General features: G+C 56.7%; 1 protein-coding gene across 4 annotated transcripts; it reads left to right on the top strand.

Moving 5' to 3' along the window:
* Positions 1–9,211: 9,211 nt before the first annotated feature.
* On the top strand, positions 9,212–22,183 carry ARHGEF19 (Rho guanine nucleotide exchange factor 19). Of its 4 annotated transcripts, XM_057499774.1 has the most exons (18): positions 9,213–9,368; positions 11,558–11,673; positions 12,731–13,171; positions 13,579–13,860; positions 14,030–14,138; positions 14,215–14,291; positions 14,594–14,856; positions 15,569–15,729; positions 15,839–15,991; positions 16,240–16,369; positions 16,511–16,585; positions 16,750–16,839; positions 17,017–17,177; positions 19,109–19,267; positions 19,588–19,667; positions 21,109–21,213; positions 21,626–21,832; positions 21,936–22,183. In XM_057499774.1, exons 3-17 carry the CDS (start codon positions 12,760–12,762, stop codon positions 21,781–21,783), a joined length of 2,415 nt encoding a protein of 804 aa, XP_057355757.1. In that variant the 5' UTR covers positions 9,213–9,368; positions 11,558–11,673; positions 12,731–12,759; the 3' UTR covers positions 21,784–21,832; positions 21,936–22,183. The 4 variants fall into 4 exon arrangements, with proteins under 4 accessions (XP_036770263.2, XP_057355757.1, XP_036770261.2 ...); XM_036914368.2 differs by having other exon boundaries at positions 9,212–9,368; positions 19,568–19,667; positions 21,626–22,183; XM_036914366.2 differs by having other exon boundaries at positions 21,626–22,183.
* Positions 22,184–23,281: the final 1,098 nt, after the last annotated feature.

Here is a 23,281-nt window from a genome sequence, read left to right as displayed (position 1 = left end):
GGGAGTGGGGTGGGGAGATGGGCTGGTGGGCTGGCTGAGGACAGTCCCTCCCAACAGGCCAAGATGGGCATGTTTCGTTCATGGGAAGTCTGTGCTGGTGGAGGATGCCTTCCTCACGGGCCCACTCTGCAATGCCTGTGCCACGTGGAATATTTGCACAGTCTGCCCCATGGCCAAGTGAGCTAAAGAGCACAAGGGAATGGGAGGTGTTAGGGACCCAGCACCTGGCCCTGTCTCCCAGCCTTGAAGCTGGGCTACTCTTTGACCATCCGGGGGCTGTGTTCTTCAGCATCTTCACGTCCTTCTGGGCCATAGCCTTCCTGCGGTACTGGAGGCACAAGAGCACCACCGTGGCTCATCCTGGGACCACAGTGACTTCCAGGAAGAGGAAGTGACACCCAGCTCAGGCCTCCAGGCCAGTTTCTCGGAAGCCACAGGCATGCCGGAAAGAGCTCAGATTTCAGGGTCCATGATCCCAGGATCCAAATCTGGCTCCTGCCAATAGTTTCTGGATCACTCTTCACCCTTCCCTGACATCAGGATGATGGTAATGTGTGGTGAGGCCAAACATTGGGAGCATTTAGGGTCTCAAAGAAAAACCCTGTCTGGGACCAGGAAACATTTTACTCACCCACCCACTTGTCCATCCAAACATCTAATCATTGGTCCTGAAATCTGTTTGCTTCTCTCCATGTCCACTGCCCTTTTCCCGTCACCCCAGCCTAAGCCACCATTGTTGCTCTCCTGGACACTGTAGTGGCCTCCCAACACATCTCCCTGCTCCGATGTTTGCCCCACTTAACCCATTTTTAACTGCCAGGATGGTCTTTTGAAAACACAAATCACATCTTGCATTAGCCTCCTCAAAGCCTTCCAGTGGGTTCTCGTATGGCATGTTCTTGGAAAACCATCCAAGCGCCTCAGAGCGGCTCATACAGCCCTGTGTGATCTGACTTCCGCCTACTTCTCCTCCACCAGCCCCACTGGCTCCTTGCTGTTCCTTAAACAGAACAAGGTCACTTCCACCCTAGGCTTGGCATTGGCTGTTCTCTGCCAGAATCCTCTTCCTCCAGACTTTTTATGGCCTACTTCTCATCATTCAGATCTCGATTTGAATGCCACCTTCTTAGAGAGATACCGTCCTTGACCACTCAATCTAAAGAGGCTCCTTATCACTATTTCAATTTCATCACAATATTTATCACTACATTTTCTTATTTATTTTTTAGTTGTCTGTCCTCTGCCACTAAAATGTGAGCTTCGTGAGAGCAGAGACCTTGTATGTGATATTGTCTTGTATGTTATATCCCCAGGGCCCAGAACAGTCCATAGCATATAGAAGGTGCTCAAAAATGTTTGTTGAATGAACCTATGAATCACTAATGTATCTCCACCTACCCATGTGTCCAGTCATCCGTCACAGAGTCCATCCAACAGAGTTGATGGGAAAAGAGAAACCAGACTAGGTACTTCAACAGAGAGGATTTAACATAAGGTATTGATTGGTTCAGCAGTTTTGGAGGACTGAAAAGGCAGAAAGGAGACACTGAGTTAACAAAGTCACTGTGGATGGTGCCCCCTAGAGTAATACAGTACACAACTCATGTGCCCTAAAGAACAGCCCTGCCTTTGCCCACACTGTTCCCCCACGCCCACCCCCACCATGGAATGCTGCCCCTCCACTCTCTCCTTCCTTAGCATCAGTTGTCCTTCATAGGACTTATTCACAATTACATATTTGTGTCCATTTGTTTAATGTCTGTCTCAACAACTAGACTGTAAAATCCTTTAGGGTTGGGCCTTGTCCAGTTTGTCCACCATGGTATATGCAGTATCTACTACAGAGTAGTATGCGGTTAGTACGTAGTTATTGAATAAACTAATTATCTACTCCTCCAGCCACCAATCCATGTCCATCATCCATCCAACCACACTTTCATCTCTCCACCCATCTGCCCATCCATCCACCCAGCTGCCCTTCTGCCCACCCACTTGTGCCCCGACTTACAGAAATTTGCCAATTGTTTGCCTGTCTGGTTTACCCACTCTGTCCACCTACTGCCCACCCATCCATCAGTCTGTCCAGCCCTCTCCCACCTGTGCATCCATTTGTAGTTTGCTTCTGTTACCCTTCCATCTATCTACCCATCCATCCATCTACAAGCTCTCAGGCAGGCCCTGGGGGAAAAGTGCCTGCAGAAACAAATGTGAATCAGACCTCATTCCTGCACTGCCAGAGCTCCCTGTGCAGACAGGAAAAGGCAGGGGCTTCCCCCTTCCCTAGACTGTGACACCCGACTTTTTGGGCCCCAGGATGCACATCCATTGCTTCCCCTGACAGGAGTGTCCACCCCACAGATGGCCCAGAATCTAGTGACAGGCTTGAAGGAGCCTTGCTTCCCACCCCACACCCGCCCTCCCCACCTACTCACTGGCCCTGCGGCTATCACCACCACGGTGAGGGGGCTTTGGGTCCTTGCTCTGGAAGGACCGGCCCCTCCAGAGTGGGCTGGGACCTTCTTGGCCTGCGCTCCAGCTCTGACAACCCTTCCTGCTGGGCCTCAGCTCTGTGGAGTGATGACTTCCCTGGCATCTTTCATCATTTATCACATCATCAGTGTTGTAATGTTTCACACAGGTGACCCCGGTGCTCATGACCCAGGTGAGTGTTGTTTGGGGCAATGCCCAGGCACTGGCCCAGGCTCCAGACCCCTCTGCATGGCTGGGCTCCAGGTGATGGCCATCCCTTGGCCTAGGCTAGCAACACTACCACGAGCAGCAGCGGTGTGCTCAGCCTGGCGCTGATCCTCCTCTTGGGCCAGGCCTGTACCTCACTGGCTGAGCAGCTCACCAGGTGCGGTGAGTGAGGGCAGGGGAGAGCAGGGGTGTCCTGGAGTCGGCTGGGAACTGAGAGCCTTCAGGAGCTGTCTCCCTGTACCTCAGAGCCTGCAGCCCCTGTCTTGGTGTCCCCAGTCTGCTCAGCCATTGCAAGTGAGGGGGGCCAGGGGAGCATGGCTGGCAATGGGGGAAGGTAGGTTAGGAACGAAGCCCATGGGTTTACAGATGGGCTGGCCTGTCCCCTTCTGCCCAGTAGAACTCTGGCCAGCTCTGCCCCTTGCCCGGAGAAGCACGGAACCCAGACCCTCCATAAAGATGCCTTCACCTTCAAAGTCTTCATCTTCCAGTTTGTTGATTTCTACCCCCCGTCCCTTCTATGTGGCCTTCTTCAAAGGCAGGTGAAGACCTCCATCCCCAAGGCTATTGCCTCCCAGTGAAGTGGCCTAGCAGAGTGGCAGCATCCTTGAGCCTCCAGATTTGTCTCTGCAAAGGTCTTGATGTTGACCTTGAAGTCGGTCCTTGGTTTCTTTGGGCCTCAATTTTCTCAGCTGTAACATACCAGCACATCACTGGTGAAATTCTGGCCCCTGCATTCATTCACTCACTCAGCCCTTGACGAGTGGCCCAGGCCTGTCCCCCCCACCTCCCAGTGCCGCAGTCTGGTTCATAACCATCTTTGTGGCCGCTTTCCACCGAGCACCCTGGACTGGACGCTGAAGACACAAAAACAAACTAGAGCTGGGCCTTCCCTCAAGGGGCTTCCAGTTTGTAATGAGGACTAGTTAGGAGGCCTAAAGGGGTAGACTCCCAGGAGGTGGTGTTACTGTGTAATTGCCACTGTCGTTTGAAGGGATGGGAGGAGGAATCACCAAAAGAACCCAGTGCCCATCAGCATGACTCCCACTTCCTGCACCAGAAATACTCCACTAGCATCTCATGGGTCGAGGAATAGATAATGGGCTGTGTTCCCAACAGGCCCCTGGGAACACAGCCTTCTGGGGCAACTGGGGGCTTGGGGCAAGGCCTTGCAGCAGCCCTGCCACCAGGGTAAGTCCCAGTGGATGGGAGGCCAGAGGATCAGGAGCATCGTGGGGTAGGGGTCAGCCTCAGCATGGAGTCCAGCTGCGGCCTGGCCCGGGGGAGGGCACATTGCCAGCGGATGCAGTGGGCCTACATTTGTGGGATAGCCTGGTTGGTAGGGCACACTGTTCCACATGCAGAGGGAGGACATGAGTCACCCTGGATGGCAGGTTCTCGGGGGAGGGTGTGAGGTGTCGCACCCTCAGGTCTGGCAGGCGCAGGATCTGCTGCTGGCCTCCCAGGTGCAGGGAGCCAGCTCCACACTCCAGCAGGGAGGTGGGCCCCCCTGTGCAACCTCTAAGCACTGAGCTGGCCACCAACACTCACACATGAGCTTGTGGGCATCCAGTTGGACCTCTGCCCAGTTGTTGAGCAGAGCAAATGGGGATGCCAGTGGGAAGGCCGCCACAAATACGGTGATGAACCCAAGTTGCAACACTGGGAGGTGGGAAGTATCAGACCTGGGATCACCTCCCCTGTGTGCCAGGCCCCCAGGGACCCCACTGGGCCTGGTACCACTGGTCCACTGCTCACTGGTCTCCAGGTGTTGGGCAAATAGGCCCCCACACTCGATGAGCTCACAGTCCGCCCCCCTGGACAGCAGCCCCTGTCAGCCTGGGTGCCCTGCAGCCATACCAGCTGCCTCTTCTGCTGCCAGGCCTTCAGCTTCCTGGGGCCAGGAATGCTCCCTGTGTTTGCAGCCATGGCTGCCTCCTCACGCTAACCCAGCAGCTCCTCTTCATCCTCGCGGCCAAACAGCTGGTCAGGGATGTGAGGAGTCTCTGTGCCCCGAGGGCAGGCACCAGTTTGGGCCTAGTCACACTGTGGGGAGGGTTTTCACGAGACCAAAGCAGAAAAGTCCCTTGACGGGCATCAGGAGGCAGTGCTCAAGCCCTAGTTCTTTCTCTTGTAAGCTCAGTGGCTTTGCTTCTCTCTGAGCCTCAGTTTTGTCATCTGTACAGTGGGGGCACTAATTCCTCTCCAAAAAAGTTGAGACGATTCAGTGAGACACTGAACAGGAAAGAGGAGGGCTTTCTAGTGTTATATTTGGGAGGGGATGGGGTTCCAGAGACCAAGAATGACTGTGCAGGAAAAACAGAGTTAAGAGTACCGGACTATGGCATCTGGTGGATCGGATTTGAGCGCTGGCTCCACTGGGCTCTATTTCCTCATCTTTAAAGTGGAAATAATCATGCTGCCTACCTCGAATGGATGTTGGGAGCATTCCTGGCCCCAGGAAGCTGAAGGCCTGGCAGCAGAAGAGGCAGCTGGTATGGCTGCAGGGCACCCAGGCTGACAGGGGCTGCTGTCCAGGGGGGCGGACTGTGAGCTCATCGAGTGTGGGGGCCTATTTGCCCAACACCTGGAGACCAGTGAGCAGTGGACCAGTGGTACCAGGCCCAGTGGGGTCCCTGGGGGCCTGGCACACAGGGGAGGTGATCCCAGGTCTGATACTTCCCACCTCCCAGTGTTGCAACTTGGGTTCATCACCGTATTTGTGGCGGCCTTCCCACTGGCATCCCCATTTGCTCTGCTCAACAACTGGGCAGAGGTCCAACTGGATGCCCACAAGCTCATGTGTGAGTGTTGGTGGCCAGTGGCTCAGGGAGCGCTGGGCATTGGACTCTGGCAGCTCCTGCTTGAGGCCATGGCCTACCTTTCAGTCATGAATGGTGAATGTGAGATTGGGGCTAAGGAGGTGAATACAGGGTCAGAGGGGGAACTGGAGGTCAGAGACATAGAAAGGTGGCTCAGGAGGAATAAGGAAGTCGGGTGGGGCTGGAATTCTGGGTCAGAGATGGGGAAATAGGGACAGAGATCTAGGATCCCGGGCGCAGGCCCACGCTGTCTGCAGAGTGGTTTCGGACCCGGGTGGGGATGAGTGAAGAGACTAGGCCTCATCGCCTTCGCCCCGGACTTCGCGCCGCGTCTCTGGCGCCAGTACGAACACCACACAGCCAGCCGTGCGTGCGGTTGTCCGCCTCAAGCTAGCGCCGCACCTCCCGCCGACCTTTCCCAGGGCAGCCGCACGCCCTGCGTGTGAGAGGCCCACCAGGCGGGGCGCGGGGCGTGGAGGGGCGCGGCGCCCCACTCTCTTCTCATGGAAGTTGCCAGCCGTGTGTGTGGGCTTCGTCCTCGCCTTTGAGGTAAGCTCAGCCATCTGTGCATTCGACAGACCTCTCTGTTCAAGTTCAAGCTCTGCAGCCGGCTGGCTGTAAACGCGGATATATTATGGAATAGGGTCTACTTCATAGGGTCGTTCAGTGTCAAGCGCTTGCACAGTGCGTAGCACATCGCAGGTGCTCAGTGAATTAATCTCACTACCACCACTAATATTATTATCTCTAGGCAACAGACCTGGAGGAAGGAAAGGAAGCACGCTCCCTCCAGCTTTGCCCAAGACCCTCTGTCTCTAGCCCTGCCTCTAACAGGGTCCCTAGTATGAGAGTTTCTAATTATACTTCTGTATCTTCGGGCAAAATGACAACCCCTTTACGCTTTGATTTCTCACCTGTAAAACAGGAGTAGTGATTGTACTCATATCCTAGAGCTGTGTGAGGAGTAAATGAATGGATGACCGGAAAACCCTCAGAATAGTGCCTTGCGCCTAGCAAGCGCCTGGTAGGCTAAAATTGCTAAGGAAACCGTCCTCTCGTTGGCCGGCTTCTCCCCAGCACGTGGTGTTCTTCCTGTGCCTCATCGCCTGGCTAGTGCCCGACGTGCCAGCAGCCCTGGCTCCCAAGAGAGAGCGCCCGCACTGCCCGGCCCAGCCGGCGCTGGGGGGCAACATGGGGCCCCGCTTTGGGTGTCACGGCCCGCGGGCCCGGGCTCCACCCCTCACCACGCCCCAGGCCCGCCCCCAGCCGCAGCTCAGCCCTCTCTTGCCTCGCCCCCCCTGGTTTGGCCTCACCCAGAGGGAGATTCGCCCGTTTCCCTCTAATTGCCACCGGCCCCGCCCTCGCCAAACCCCGCCCACCCCAAGCTCCCTCACCATAATCCATTATCTATTATCCTCTGCTCTTTCCAACCCGCTCACCCTGAGCAAGCCAGGCTTTCTGTCCGCTGCGGCAGGGGCGTTGCCCCCGAGCCCAGGATGCAGGGGGGAGTGGGGCCGTGCTGCCCTTCCAGGACCCTAGGTCCCCCACGATACCTTTCCATGAGGATCCTCTGCTTCCGGCTGGGGGTCTTGGCAGTACCTTGGCCAGCGGTCCCAAGGTCGGCCTCAGAGCTGGGATGAGAAGGTTAGAGGTCTTTGCAGACCCCTGGCCCTGCATCGCCTCCTCCCTATGCTCCGTCTCTGCTGGATGTGCAATGGTGACTATAAACCTCTCCCTGTCTCCCAGTGCGCCACCTCTCCAGGGGCACCTGGTCCCCAGCTGCACTGTGCAGTGTGGGTTTGTGATGATGCTCTCCAGGGGGCTGGCCCAAGTGGGTATGAAGATGTGGAGGGACCCTAACCACTCTATTGAATGGCCACATGAGTTTATTGGGGTCTGGGCCCTGTACCTCCTGCCCCATATGCTCATCAAGGCCTGCATACTAATAGAAAAGTTGGGTTAGGTCAGCTGAGACCCCTCCCACTGGACTTGCACACACTTTTCACCGATCCTCCCCAAAGCCTGGTGAGGCAGCACTGTTGAGGCAGTGGTTAAGGACACAGGTTGGGGTGGAGTCAGATACCTGGATCTGAATACTTGCTCTGACACTTAATAGCTGTGTGGCCTTGGGCAAGTGATTTAATCCCTTACACCTCAATTTCATCATCTGTAAATGGGGACTACATAGAGTTGATGAGAGATTTAAAGGGGATAAGCCAGTGACTTAACTTGTACAAGACTCACGTCCTCATCTAGAAAGTGGGAGCAGTAACAGTGTCTATCTCACAAGGTCATGGTGGAGATTAAATGAATATCCCCTGCTTTTCAAAAGTTTGTGTTAGGTTACTCCATCTTTATGAAAGACCTACATTGGGAGTTGTTTTCACTAACTGAAAGAAATCCGAAGAGGATTTTTTGCTTTTATGAAAAGCAAAAGTAGTGCCCAGCATTTGTTTGGCAGGGAGCCACGATAGGGGCAGCGGGCACCCCGAGTGGAGAGCCCAGCTCCTCCCCAGGAACCACACTCAGCATCTCAGCATCAAGCCACCCAAGCTGTGGACTGTCTTATCTTGAGAGCTCATGAATTGGTGCTTTATCTCAATTTATCTCGTGCATCTGTTAGCAAGATGTGTCCAAAGGTGTCATAAAAATCTAAGAAAGGTAATTTTTTGGGTTCAGGAATGCTCAAAATTTCTTCTATATAAATTAGTGGTAATTGCTTCTTCTCTTTACACCATTTCAGTTTATGAAAGGTTTCATAGGAACACTGCTTTCGGGTAGTGGGAGAAAAACCTGTAAATAGGTGTGAAGTGTTCATGGGAGAAACCTGTAAATAGGTGTGCAGTGTTCAGAGCAGTGCCTGGCCCAGAGAGCGTGTACAGTAAGAGTGATTAGCAACAAGAGCATTAGTATTTGTGTACATATTCACATTAAAACTAAGCGCCCGGCAATTACCGAGCGCTCAAATAAATGGTCGGTAGTATAGGGAGAAAACAGCTACCCCTTTCACAGGCTTAGGAAGACGGCATGCCAGGCACAGAGTAGGCCCTTCTTACTGGAGGCTGGGTCTACTTGGGTATTTGGATTGGTTTATTGAGGGCTCAGTAAGTGTGGGCTAGAGTCTGGGAGGGCTTCTTGGTGGAGGAAGCCTTTGGAGATGGTAAGGTGTGTCATTCCAGGCAGCAGGGGAGGATGGGTCATTCATGAGGATTGGTGGTGCTGGAAAGGCCAGCCGGGGTGATACCAAACATGGCACATCACCAGCTTTCGGGATTTCCATCTCCCAGCCTGGCGATGAGCGGCCCTTTTTATGGATGCTGCAGCCGGCTCACAGAGGGTCAGCACACACCGCAGGTTCTCAGGGTCCCGGAGGAATCCAAGGCTCGGGAGGTTCTAGGAGGCTCCCAGGATGCTTCCCAGCCCCAAGAAGTTCCCCTCCACCCCAGCATGTCTCATATTTGGAAAGCTCCAGAAAGGGGGTGACCTGTCTCCTAGGAGGAAAAGCTGTGCCTCCCCCATCTATAGGAGGTTGGGACTGGGGTCCTTCAGAGCCTCTCTAGGGCATAGGACTCCCATTGTTCCAGCCCCCCTCTTGTACCCCAGACTGGCCAAACCGGTTCTGGGGAAGGGGGGCGGGGAGCAGGCACGTTGAGACAGCCACCTGCCCGCCTGCGAGGTTCCCTCCCCCTCAGCTCCCCCTCCCCACCCTGCACAATGCCCAGGAGCTTGCTTTGCCCAGCTTGGGGGCCATGCTGACATCGCCCCCTGAGGACCTGGCTGCAACCCCAGAGCCCCCAGGGCCCCCAGGAGCCCTGGGCCGTGTCGGAGGCTGGACGGAGCTCCCTGGCTGAGGTAGGGCCCCACCTGGCTGCCATCAACCCCATCGTCCTCCCGCCAGTCTTCCCAAGTGAGTCCTTTGTGCTGCCTGCCTGGCCTCCGATCCTGGCTCCCACCCACTGACGGCCTCCTGGGGCTCCACAGCCTGCTTGGCCTGGATCCCTCTTCCAGCCATGACCTCCTGCTTGGCTTTGTCCTTTAGGGGGCAGAGGGGCCCTGATAGGGCCCTACTCTTCTGGGCAGCAGAGAGGGGCAGGGAAAAGCTGGGCACAGGAGGCCAGAGGCGCTTTCCTTGGACCACGGCAGTAACCAGGCAGCCTCTCTGCCAGCCTTGCCAAGTGGGTGCAGCGTCCATGTGATTAGTAGCGCCCACTGGAGGGGACCCTCCTTGCACCCTGCCATCCTTTTCTGCCCGCAGAGAAACTCATGATGACACAGGTTTACTAGAGGGGGCAGCTGAGAGGGACCTCAGGTGCTGCTTTACAGATGGAGATGTTAAGGCCCAGGGACAGGCTGTGACTTGCCTAAGGCCATACAACTGGGCCTTGAACCTTGGCAGAGCTTTCCCCTGGGGGCTCCAGAATGACCCTTGCCTAGTGGGCACTGGAGTATCTTATGATTGTGTCTCAAGCAGGTAATGTCCCTGCTCCCTGGGACCAGTTCTCTTCCTGAGGTTTTGTTCTTTTGTATCTAACAGAAATGAGCTACCCACAATGTGCACACAGCTCTGCCCTCCTTGGTCCCCCGCACTGAGGTTGAGGGGGCCACATCCCTGGGAGGCCATAGGGCTGGCCCCCCAGCTAGATGGGCCGTTCCCATTGCCCCCTGGTCTGGACAGAGGTGGAGGCTGACTCACTTCTGACACCCCCCAGGAACCTGCCTCCAGCCTGGTCTCCCCAGAAAGCCTTCCACCACTACAATCCCCCAACATTCACCCAGCCTTCTTGGAAGCTTTAATAGGGGGTGCACCTGTCCCAAGGGTTCTGTGTGTTTGCTGACAAGGGTGGGAAGGTCCTTCCCTGCCCTCCACGGGCTTCCAGAATCTCCCAGAATACAAGGGAACAGAGGCATATGCATATTCTTGCACACGTGTGCCCACAGAAGCAAGTGGTGCTTCCATATTGAGGACTTCTGATTCCTGGAGGGAAAGACACCTGTCTATGGTGGGCAGCTGTGCCCTGTGTCTCCTTCCATATGCTCCTACAAACTAGGGCAGGTCTCATTCTCACTGCCTCAGTTTCCCCATCTGTGTGATAACCCAAGTCATCCCCCTGACTAGAGAAAGACTAATAATAATACTCAGAAGAGTGACTATCAAATATAAAGCTCCTGCTATGTGCTAGGCACTTTACATGTCCTGTTTACCAGCTGAGGAGACTGAGAGACTAACTCAGTGGACAGAGGTTTAAGGTTTAAGCTAAAGTTGTCCCGTGGGGAGGGCCTGCAGGAATGACCGTCTCTTAGGAACATCCATCTTCCCTCCCCTCCAGGCAGAGGATGAAGAAAGTGGGGAAAGCATTTGAGGGGCTGTGCAGTGGGGGGGGAGCTAGTCACAGACCCAGTCACCCCCCTGGGTCCTTCCTTCCTCTGTCCCTCTCTTCCAGGGTCACTGACATTGTCACTGTTTCTCTCAGGCCAAGGCTTTCTCCCTCTCTAGGTGCACTGGGTCCCTGGCTTTTTCAGATGGAAGTTAGCTATTCCTCCAGGAAGCCTTCTTGGAATGCTGAGGTTGAGCTGAGCCCAGCACCCTGCTCTGATGCTTTCTCTGGCTCAGCTATTGTCAATCTGGATTGTAACTGTATTGGTTTTTGGCTCCCCCGCTAGACTAGCAACCCCACAAAATGTCCATCTGTCTCCCTGGGTTTTTCTGGGCTTCACAGTTCTCTGAGTCTCTGGTCTGTCTGAAATTTTCAGAGTCTATGTCTCTCTGTCTCCATCTCTGAGTCCCTGAACATCTCAGCATCTGTGGTTTTCTGGTTTTGAGTGTTTTGGGTCTTGGTTTCTGAGTTGTTGTGTAGAGCGTCTCTAGGTCTCTATCTCCCGGGTCTCCTGGCCCTGCCAGGCTGGCCACTGCCCCTTTGGCCTGAGGAGGCCCTGGGGGGTGTCCTTGCTGTCCCGCCTGGCCACAGTGAGGCCAGGCTAGGGCAGGCCCCCGCCCAGCCCGCTGCCTGCTCCCTCCCTCCTTATGGCTTGCCTCACCACAGGGCTTGATGAATCAAACCCTTTGTCTGGGTGGGAGCTCCTCCAGCCAGCTGGGCAGAGAGAGGGCTTCCCCTGCCGGAGCAGCTAAACAACATCAGCAGCGGGCCCAGGCTGAGAGGTGAGGGGCTGCAGGAGGGCTAGGGGCTAGGATCTGGGGGACTCAGATCCCTCCATCGCTAAGCCTGTCCTGAGGCTCTAGCAGGCTCCCTGGGGATGACTTCCTGCCTGAGAGGACCTGGCTAGACCCTGGGGCTGGGGTTGGGCTAGGGAAGAACCCCTCTCTTACTCCAAACTGGGGGGCTGGGACATCTCACTGCCCTTCTCCTGGGAGGCCCCAGCCTGATCTGGGTGGTGGCCCGCCTGCCACTCTGGGACCCTCCCAGCCAGCTTGGCATGGGTGTGGGCACCACTCAGCACTGAAGGCTGCAACTCTGGGCACAGGAGAGGGAGCTGGGTAACCCCAAAGTGAGGACTTCTGAGCCTGTGTGTTTGTGTCTGCATCCTGGTGTAGGAGTGTGAATGGAACAGCCTGAAGGCTTGAGTGGCTATGTAAATATCTGGTGGGTCAGTGTGTGTGTGTGTGTGTGTGTGTGTGTGTGAAAGAGGAAGTGTCTATGTGAATATATGTTTTGTGTAAAAAAGTGTATGTGAATGTATGAACCTGTGAATTTGAAATGTCTTGAGTGTATCTGTAAAAGTGTGTGTGTCCACATGTGTACTTGAGAGAAAATGTGTGTGGGGGGGACATACATGGATTTGTGTGTCAGTGCATGTATCTGTGTGTCTGATCACATCATGAGAGTTAGAAAATGCACAATGTGGTGAACAGTGCAGACTAAGAAGCTACAGCTGACCCACTGCCTGGGTTTGAATCCTGGCTCCACCATTTACCAAATCACAACCTCTGTGCCTCATTTTCCCCACCTATAAAATGGGGACAATAAGAGCATCTACTCAGGGGTGCTGTGAGGATTAAATGAGATAATATGTGTGAAGCACTTGGGTTGTCATTCAGTAGGTGCCAATAAGTATTAGCTCTTGCTATATAATTAGGTGTGCGAGTGTACATGTACAGATATGTGTGCACACAGGGTTTGTCCAGGCCTCCAGGACAAGGTAGCTTGCTGGCTAGCCCTGCTGTCCTGTGTCTGGCTCTGACACCTTCTCCCCTGCAGGCCCAGGTGGGTGGCAGAGCAAAGGAGGAATGGACTGTGGGCCACCTGCCACCCTCCAGTCCCACCTAACTGGGCCACGTGGCACTGCCCACCACCCAGTAGCTGTTTGCCAGCAGGAAAGTCTGTCCTTTGTGGAGTTGCCTACACTGCAGCCCCCAAGCTCTGTGTGTCTGGATCTCTTCCCTGTTGCCCCAGAGGAGCTGCAGGCTCCAGGCAGCCGCTGGTCCCTGGGGACCCCTGCTCCTCTCCAAAGGCTGCTATGGCCACCGTCCCCCGGAGTCCCAGACACCAAGATCACCAGTGGGGGGATGCGGCCCAGCAGGGCTGGCAGCTGGCCACACTGTCCTAGTGCCCAGCCCCCAGCTCTGGAGGGACCCTGGAGTCCCCAGTACCCACAGCCACAGCGCCGGGCCAGCCAAGGCTCAGAGAAGAAGTCAGCCTGTGAGTCACTCTGTGTGAGGGGTGGTGGCCCAGTGTGGGGGATAAAGGAGAGGTTGGGTGGCTCTCTTAGGACTCTGAAGCTCCAGAGGTCCCCAAACAGGCAGACAAGTGGTAGATTTTAGTGATAAGGGAACTGGAGCTCAAGGAAGATGGGTGATTTGTCCAAGCTTACACAGCAAACGGGTGGCTGTCCTGGGCTCCCTGGCCCTTGCCCATCCTTCGCTCACTGCAGTCACTCTCTACTCTTCTTCTTGTTCCATTTCTCTTCAGAACAGATCCTGGCAAAAGCACTAGCCTTTCCCATGGGCATATCCCTCAGATGCTCGGGGCCCCAGGGCAGCAGTGGGAGGAAATGGGGAGAGACCCCAGTGGATGCCAGCCTGCGCTCTCACTCCACCTCCCTGCAGGGCGCAAGATGCGGGTGTACCAGCGTGAAGAGGCCCCTGGTAGCCGGGAGGCCCATGCTGTCTTCCTGGAGCCTGGCCAGGCAGCAGGGCAGGCCCTGAACACCGAGGAGCCTGGGCCATTGGAGCCGGCTGGGCCCACACGAGCGGGTCTCGAAGGGCCAGAGCGGAGGCGCTTCTCAGCCTCTGAGCTGATGACCCGGCTGCACTCTTCCCTGCGCCTGGCGCGGAATTCAGCAGCCAGGGCCCTGACCCCAGGGTCGGGCACTGGAGCAGCTCAGGAAGGTACCGGCTCCTCCTCTGGGCCACAGGGCAGCCCATGAGCAAGACACAGGTTGGGTACTGCCCACACTCACTCGACACCTGAGACTGGGTGCAGGTCATCTGGAGTGTGTCACTCTGGTTCCCAGAGGCACTCTTGGATCCACCCATCCTCAGCTCTCACCCTTTCCAGGCAAAGTATCCATAAGGGAGTCGCGCAGTGTTGAGATGAGGGTGGACTGTATGGCGCTGCCAGACTCTGTTGAGCCGAGCGGGAGCCACGGCGGCTGGCCCGAGCCCAGGTACCACCTCCCACCCCGGGCTCTGCCCAGTGAGGGGTGCAGGCGAGGAACGGCTCTGAAACTCCCCTTTTCCTAGGCCGGATACGCGGGAAGAGCCGGCGCTGGGTTCCAGGAGCGCCAGTGAGCGGCGCCAGTCCCGGTTCCTCCTTAACTGTACGTGGGAGGAAGTCACCGAGGCTTGGGCTTTGGGGGTGCCGGGACGCTGGGGTTTGTAGAGTTGAGAGGTAGGGTCTTGTGGGAGACAGAACTGAATCTCGGCATCTAGCACAGGGGCTAGCACGTAGTGGGAGCTCAAGCAACGGTACAGGATGAGTGCATGAATGAATGCACGGTGTCCCGCTATCCGAGCAGTCGGAAAGGCTCACGGAGTGAAGCGGGATCTTGGGCAGCCGGGGAGGAGCCGGGCGGGGCTGGCGGACGCCCCACGGGCCTCCCCTGCCCCTCTCCCCGCCCAGCCGTCCTCTACCAGGAATACAGCGACGTGGCCAGCGCCCGCGAGCTGCGGCGGCAGCAGCGCGAGGAGGAGGGCCCGGGGGACGAGGTGGAAGGCGCGGAGGAGGGGCCCGGGCCGCCGCGCGCCAACCTCTCCCCGAGCAGCTCCTTCCGGGCGCAGCGCTCGGCGCGAGGCTCCACCTTCTCGCTGTGGCAGGATATCCCCGACGTGCGCGGCAGCGGCGTCCTGGCCACGCTAAGTCTGCGCGACTGCAAACTGCAGGAGGTGCGCGTGCGAGCCGGCGGGGAGGGGCGGGGCCAGCGGGCGTGGGGCAGCAGAAGGGGCGGGCCAGGATTTAGCCGGGCCCGGGCCACGGGGGTACTGCGCCCGCGGGGTTGCAAACTGCAGAAGGTGGGCATTAGACCCAGCGGGGAAAGCGGGGCCACAAGAGGCTGGGGCCGGCAGGACTTTCATTGCGGAAAGAGGGTGCCGGGATCTGAGAAGGTGGGGCTGGCGGCAAGCGAGGACAGAGAAGCCGTGGAGCCCACGGCGAGCAAAGGAGCTGGACCAAAGGGTAGGGGCAGGGGCAGGGCCAACAGTGCCGGAGGAGGGGCGGAATCGGGATGGGATCGCGGAAAACAGGGACAGGGGAGCGACAAAGCCATCAGTTGCAAAAACGCTGGGTGCCAAGGTCAGGGGCGGGGCTAACGAAAGGGCTCGCCCCAGGAGGGGCCGACCGACGGGTGACTAGGACCAGACCCGATGGATGGAGCTAGGGGTGCAAACGAGGGCTCCAGCTGGGTTTGAATAATTGCGCGCCGCAAGAGGCGGGTCCCCGAATCTCGCCGGGCACCAGATCACCAGGGGTGGGGCTAGAGAAGGGGCGGGGACACCCGGTGAGTCTGTCTAAGCAGGCAGCGTGGAGAGGCTGAGCGGCGCTGGGCGTCCGGCGTGGGCTGGGTCCGGCCCTTTCAGCCCCGTGTCCGCCCTCCCGCAGGCCAAGTTTGAGCTGATCACGTCTGAAGCCTCATACATCCACAGCCTGTCGGTGGCCGTGGGCCACTTTTTAGGATCGGCTGAGCTGAACGAGTGTTTGGGAGTGCAGGACAAGCAGTGGCTGTTCTCCAAACTGCCCGAGGTCAAGAGCACTAGCGAGAGGTGAGGGTGCCAGGCGGGGGCGGCACCTAGCCTGCGATTGACTGGGCGCCGAGGTCTCTGGTCTCGCTCGGCCCTGACCATTTGCTGACCCCTTGCCCGACCCCCTCAGGTTCCTGCAGGACCTGGAGCAGCGGCTAGAGGCAGATGTTCTGCGCTTCAGCGTGTGCGACGTTGTGTTGCACCACTGCCCGGCCTTCCGCCGAGTCTACCTGCCCTACGTCACCAACCAGGCCTACCAGGAGCGCACCTACCAGCGCCTGCTGTAGGGCTGGGGATCTGACAAGGGGGGGAGGATAGGAGGAGTGCAGGAGTAGGTGCAGAGGACTGGGTGAGGCAGGGTGACCTGGGAGGGGAGGGGTCTTGAACAGGGCTCTGTGACCAGGATGAGGCTAGACCCAGTCCCAAAGGGCAGCAAGGCTGTGCTGAGAAGGCTGAAGAACCAACACAGAGCCCAGGACTTCATGGGATCCGTGACCCCATCTGTGACCCCAGGCCCTCCCCATTTTCCAGCCTGCAGAACCCCAAATTCCCCGGCGTTCTGGCTCGCCTGGAGGAGTCTCCTGTGTGCCAGCGTCTGCCCCTCACCTCCTTCCTCATCCTGCCGTTTCAGCGGATCACCCGCCTCAAGATGCTGGTGGAGGTTCCTGGAGGGTCCGGGCCACAGTGAGGGCTGGGCGAGGGAGAGGCCGCCGGGCCGCCATGACCCCTGCTGAGCACCACGAGTGGGCAGGGTCATGGGTGGAGGTCGCAGCCTGCCTCAATGCACTGATCCCCCCTCCAGAACATCCTGAAGCGGACAGCACAGGGCTCTGAACATGAGGACATGGCCACCAAGGCCTTCAACGCCCTTAAGGAGGTGAGCTGGGCGGGACAGCAGCCGTCTGGCTCCCCAGAGCCTCCCAGGAACCCCAGCGTGTCTTTAAAAAGAGCCCCAGCTATCAGAGCTGCTGGTCCCCAGGTGGGAGCCTGAGGCTGGGCCAGGACTGGGGGGCTGCTGGTGACCCACCACGGCCTCCCCAGCTGGTGCAGGAGTGCAATTCCAGTGTGCAGACCATGAAGAGGACAGAGGAGCTCATCCATCTGAGCAAGAAGATCCACTTTGAGGGCAAGGTGCATGCCCATAGCTGGTGGGCCGGTGTACACAAAGGGGCAGCTCTTGTTTCCTCCTGCCCTGGGGGCTGCATGCCAGTCCATCACTGCCTACACCCACCCATCCCTGTCCAGCGCTTTCTGCCCTGCTGCCCCCAGCCTGACCTGCCCTCCCCCTTGCCTCCTCCATTCTTTCAGATCTTCCCGCTGATCTCTCAGGCCCGCTGGCTGGTTCGGCATGGGGAGCTGGTGGAACTGGCACCCCTGCCCGCAGCGCCCCCGGCCAAGCTGAAGCTGTCCAGCAAAGTGGTCTACCTGCACCTCTTCAATGACTGCTTGCTGCTCTCCCGGCGGAAGGAGTGAGTTAGGGTGGGGTGGGGGTGGAGGGTGTAAATTGGGGCCGGGTTCCCTTCTTGCCCACCACTGGGCTCACAACCAGCTCATCTTGGGGCCCAGAAGCCCCAGCCTTTACCTGTGCCCAGGCTGTGCTGCCAGGGCACTCAGAGCCCCAGAGGCTCCCCCAGGAAAGGCAGAGATATGAGGCAAGACCATTATCCCGAAGGAGACTCAAGGGCTGGACTGTGTGCAGAGGACTTAAACTGCTCTGGCTGAAGCCAATTAGGGCAGAGATTAAGAGCACAACCCTGGAGCCCCAGCTCTGCCCTGAGTCATAGCGACAATGGCCAACATTTACCGACTGCCTGTTCTGTGCCAGGCATGCTATGAGCATTATTCTCTTAATCCTCTAAACATCTCCCTGGGAAGTAGGCTACATTGTTATTCTCAAAATCGTGGACCTCATACTGTGCAGGGGCCAGGAGGCCAGGTCTGTCTGATGCCAGATCCCAGGCTCTTAACTACTGTAGTATCCTGTCTCCCATCTATACAAAAGAGACTCTATGGGGAGATTCAGTGTGATAACAAAAGATGAAAAGAACTTAGCACAGTGCCTGGCACATAGTGAACACTCACTCAGTATTAGCCATGATTACTATACATTTGAGATGAGGGAGAAGATTTCCTGAATGAGGTAAGCCTTAAGGACAGGCCTCTTATGCTTATTTCATAGCATAAGATGGGAAGAGTTTATTCATGGTTTGTTTGTTCATTCAATGATCCTCCAATGGGAGCAGGGGACGTAGAGATCAGTGAGACTTCTTCTGTGCTCGCAGGAGCTCGAGAAACATTGAAAATACTACCTGATAACTACCTGGCCAGGGTTTTGATGGAAGGCTGTACTAGTACTATAGCATCCCTTAGTGGGGGTGGGAATCCATAAAGCCTCACAGAGGAAGGGACATTTGAACTGGGTTTTGAAGAATAAGTCGTCTTCCAGGTAGAGGAGGAATTTGAGGGGATATAGCAAAGTCACACACAGTAAGGTATAAGAACAGAGTATCTGGGGGATGATGAAGACCAGTGTGGCTGGATTTGTGGAAGAGAAGGGCGGGAGAGGGGAACTGGGCTGCTGGAAGTCATGGTAGAGAGGTGGGGCTTTCTGAGGGCAGCAGGGAGCCTGGAGAGTTAGGCAGAGCGGGACACTTACTCCTGGCTGATCTGAAGGATGGACTGGAAGGAAGGCAGAAGCTCTGGCAATCGCCCCGGAGAGAGGAGACACTCCAGAAGTGGTGGGTATTGGGGATAAGAGGCTTCCAGGGACAATGAGGACACAGACAGGACAGAGCTGCTGGTTGGGTGTGCGGGGAGGGGGAGGAAAGGGGTGAGAATGACAGCTGGGTTTCCTCTTGGACGACTTGGTGGAGGCGGGAGCAGTGAAGGGGACCCGTTTGGAGGGAGGGGTACTGAGCTCTGTATACGGGTTGAGACGAAGGACCTGCAGAACATTCCTGACCCTCCCGCCCACTCACCCTCCCTTTCCGCAAGTGGTTATGGGACCCAAACTGTGAGTCAGGTGGTGTCCAGCCCTGGGTAGAGGGGCAAACAAGAGACACAGTTCAGCTTCTCTATCATCAAAGAGTGAGACCCAAGTGGTCTAGAAGTCCCATCAGAGATGCTTCCCAGTTGGTTCTTTGGAATGGGGACACAGGGCAGAGGTTCAGAGAGAGCTTGAAATCATGCCTGTGGGCTGGTGCTTCATCGCCTTCACCTGCCCCGCTGTGCTGGCAGGAATAGAGCTCCCAATTCCTTGGGGACTGCTGGCTGGCAGGGTGAGGAGCCAGATTTCCCTGGGGAGGTGCTATGGGCAGACGACCGCTTCTCCAGGCCTCCAGTCAGGACTGCCCTGGTGCTGAGGGTAGGGCCTGGCTGACCCTGCCTCCTGGTCCTGCAGGCTGGGGAAGTTTGCTGTTTTTGTCCATGCCACGATGGCCGAGCTGCAGGTGAAGGACCTCAGCCTCAAGCTCCAGGGCATCCCTGGCCACGTGTTCCTCCTTCAACTCCTCCCCGGGCAACATGCAAAGCACCAGTTCCTGTTAAGGGCCCGGACCGAGTGAGTGGGCCTGGGTCTGGGAGAGAGGACTTCTAGGCAGGCACGAGACCCTTTATCTCTGCCTTCAGGATGGTGGCACGAGGCAGGACATGGGCAGAACTGGCACCCATGGGGTTCTGGGCCTGCTCTGTTCTTCGGCTTAAAGCTGGGTGGGGCATAGGTTTGGGAGCAGGGCTGTGGGGTGGGCCCTGGGGCAGAGAATCATGACCTGGGTCGCGCGTCTGTACCTCATACCCACTTCTGCCAGCCCCGGTTTCACTGCCCTGGCCCTGGGAGATTCCCCTTTGCGTGTTGTGACAGCTCAGCCTCCCCCTCCCCAGAAGTGAGAAGCGGCGATGGATCTCAGCCATGTGCCCCTCCAGCCCGCAGGAGGACAAGGAGGTCATCAGTGAGGGCGAAGGTAGCAGCCGGCTCTCCCACCCCCTGCGCCCACCGGGCCCACCTCCCCTGGGCTGGGTACCTCCTTGCTCTCCCTCTTTCCTCCAATCCTGGGTGTCCTGTTGCCAGCAGGGCTGGTGGGAAGAGAGATCAACTGGTCTGGGGCAGTCAGGGGCGGATCTGTGGGAACCTGAAGGCCGGGCAGGATGTACATAGGCCAGACTGACCCCCACGTGCACAGACAGCACACTGGCAATGACAAAACCTTTTATATCCTCCCATTTCATCCCCACAGAAGCATATTTTATAAGTTAGGAAACAGATTCAGAGAGGGAAGTGACTTGCCCAAGTTCACCCAGCTAGTAAATGGCAGAGCTGGGACTAGAACCCATGTCTTGCCCGAGTCGCCCAGAAGATGGGAAGCAGGTGGCAGGGTGTGTAGGCTGGCAGGTGTGGCGGGACCTGCTCTGTTGCTGTAGAGGCTTTTCCTCTGGGTGTGAAGTGAGGCTCGCAAGCCCAGTTGCAGCCCAATCATGGAGGACCTTAATATAGTGGGTACTAGGTGGCTATTGAAAGTTTCTGAGCCGGGAGGTTAGATTCATTTCTACTCAGTACCTGCCATGTGTCAGGCCCAGGGCTAGGGGCTTTGTATTTGCACTTATTTTACTTAATCCTCACAACAACCCTATTAGGTAGACTCATTTTTCATATCTGAGAAAACTGCTGCTCAGAAATGTTGAGTAACTTGTCCAAGGTCACACTAGGTAGCAGAGCTGGGATTCAAGCCAGGTCTGGCCTCAGAGCCTGTGGTTTTCCTGATACAGCCAGCCAGCCTCATATGGTGGAGAGAGCTGAGGGTCTAGATTGAAGCAGGGGCTCTGGCTAGAACCAGGAGTTGTGTTTGGGCTGCAGGGTGAGCTTCCCACTCCAAGGAGGTGGTCAGAGAAGGCCCCTGAAGGATGAGGAAGGGCAGCCATGAAAAGATCTCAGGAAGAGCACTCCTGGGAGGAGGAACACTTTGCCAGTGCAAAGGCCCTGAGGCAGGAGGGAGCTAGCGTGCCCTGGAGGGTTATCAGTGGGGGAGTGATGTGGCTGGAATCCATTTGAGAAGTACGGATGGGAGGCAGTAGCAGAGTAGGGTCAGGGGGCATGTGAAGGGCCATTAGTGTTTCATGGGTGTCTAAGGCAGATGGAAATTGGCCTGGAGGTCAGCAGTGAGGTGTTGGATTGGGCTGGGGAGGTGAGAGCCCTGGGCACAGAAGCAGCAACCGAAGCTGGGAGGTACTGGATTCACCTAGGGCTGTGTGGAGGAGGAGAGGAGGAGAGTGGCTGTGGTGGGCAGAGGGAGGGACAGAGGACACAAAGCAGCAGCAGCTACCCTTCCACCCCTTACTTCCTCCCACTGCTCCCCCCACTGCCCCGTCCTGCCCTGGGGACAGCCTCACTGTCCCTTGGGCTGTCAGACCGCCCCCAGGTTCAGTGTGTCAGGACATACAAGGCACTGCAGCCAGATGAGCTGACCTTGGAGAAGACAGACATCCTGGCGGTGAGGACCTGGACCAGTGACGGTGAGAGGGGCCTCCTGGGAAGGCCTTCCTGATGGGGCTGGAGGGGAAGGAGGCAGCTAGATGACCAAGACATCAGAGGAAAAAGTTATGCAAGTGTTGATCAACCACAGCATGCAGGAATCAAGTTAGACAGGAGGAGGAACTTCCCGCTTATGAGGATGTAGGCTTGAGAGTGACTGACAGGCAGAGTGGGAAATACCCTCCTTAGAGGATGTCAGGAAAAACAGGTCCAAAGATGAACTTTAAGACCGCTGGAGGCAGGGTCCTTCCTGGAGCTGGGAGATGCTGAGATGTTACCATGGCCCCAGGGGTGCAGACAAGGCTTGCATCAGGCTAGGGGTTCCCTCACAGACCTGGCCCTCGCGTCCCTGTGATGATGCTGACGCTGCTCCTGGCCTGTGTGTTTCCCTAGGCTGGCTGGAAGGGGTCCGCCTGGCAGATGGTGAGAAAGGGTGGGTGCCCCAGGCCTATGTGGAAGAGATCAGCAGCCTCAGTGCCCGCCTCCGAAACCTCCGGGAGAATAAACGGGTCACAAGTGCTACCAAAAAACTGGGGGAGCCCCCTGTGTGATGGGCAGCCACGGCCTGGGACACCAGCTCCATGCCCAGACTCCGGACAGGTCTGCGGTGACTCCATGCCCCAAGCCGCTGCTGGGACTTCTGTTTTGTGGCCTGCCATCGAGAATAAGCCTTTCCTCATGCTTCCCAATGTCCACATTCCAGGATGGAGGCCAGTTTCTTCCTCTGGCATGGGGGCCACAACAGGTGACCTCTGATACCTGGAAAGGACTGGGGCCCACTCCCTCCATGCTGCCTGAGTCTTGGTCCCTCTGGCAGGGGCCTGGCTGGGAACAGCCCTGGTGCTGATGGGGGCTGGGACCTATAGGTATTTGTCTGGGTTCTTCTGGCCAGAGCCTGCCTGGACCCTGGTTGCTGTGACTTGTCTGTAAATAAACTCCCGTAACGCCTTTGCTTGGCGTCTGAGCCATGTGATGCTGCCGTCTACCGCCTTCAGCCTCATTTCCCCAGCTGAAGATCGGGAAAAAATTACCACAAACTAGGTGGCTGAAAATAACAGAACATTACTCCCTCACAGTTCTGGAGGCCCCAAGTCTGAAGTCAGTAAGTATCACCGGGCTAAAGTCCCAGTGTCGGCAGGGCTGCGCTCTGTCCGGCACTGGACAAGTGCTCTGGGGGGATTGGTCCTTGCCGCTTCTGGCGGCTGCCAGCGTTCCGTGGTTTGCAGTGGCGTCACTCCGATCCTGGCCTTCATGGTCATGCTGACTGCTTTTCTGTGTGTCTGTGTCAAACTTCCCTCTGCTACCCTCTTATAAGGATACGTATGATTGCATTTGGGGTCCACCCGGATGATCTTGCCATCTCAGAATCCTTAATTCAAAATCCACGTTCAGACTCCACCTTCTTTTGTCATATAAGACAACATTCACAGGTTCCAGGGGTTAGTATGGATATCTTTAGGGGACCGTTTCTCAGCCTACCAGAGTTCTCATAACTGAGACGTGTAGAAGCCATGCGAGGTTCAGGCGAGGCTTGATCCAGTGGCTCATTGATGTCGCTGAGGACCTGGCTCTTTCCATTTCTCTGTTCTGTTGTCCTTGATCTTGGCTTCATCATAAAGTTCCCAAGGGTTTCATTCATGTCCAGCATGGAAGAAGGGAATTGTCTTTGTCCCAGCATTCCCTGCCCAAGTCCTAAGATGCTCTCTAATCAGACCAGCTTGGGTCACATGGCTACCTCTGGGCTGATCTTGGTGGCCAAGGAATGGAGTATGCTGATAGACCACGCTGAGGTCATGTGTTTTATCCCCGGAGCCAGGTTGGGGAGTTATCTTCCTTGGAACTCTGTGGATCCCCAAGTGGAATTTGGTGGTTGCTGCAAAGGAGGCTAGATACTAAGGAGACCAGTAATTATCAAAACCCAAGTCCCCCAAGAGCATGGAGGGACCTAGGAATAATGTACATGAAGATGTGAACACACTTGGGGGAACAGGAGCATCCATCATTCCTCAAAAGGAGTTCACGGGGCGAAGACAATAGATGAGTGAGGGA

The sequence above is a fragment of the Manis pentadactyla genome, chromosome 4 (genome assembly GCF_030020395.1).
Source record: "Manis pentadactyla isolate mManPen7 chromosome 4, mManPen7.hap1, whole genome shotgun sequence".
NCBI lineage: Eukaryota > Metazoa > Chordata > Mammalia > Pholidota > Manidae > Manis > Manis pentadactyla.
The sequence above is the reverse complement of the archived record's forward strand: the minus strand, read 5'-3'. Positions and strand labels throughout refer to the sequence as shown.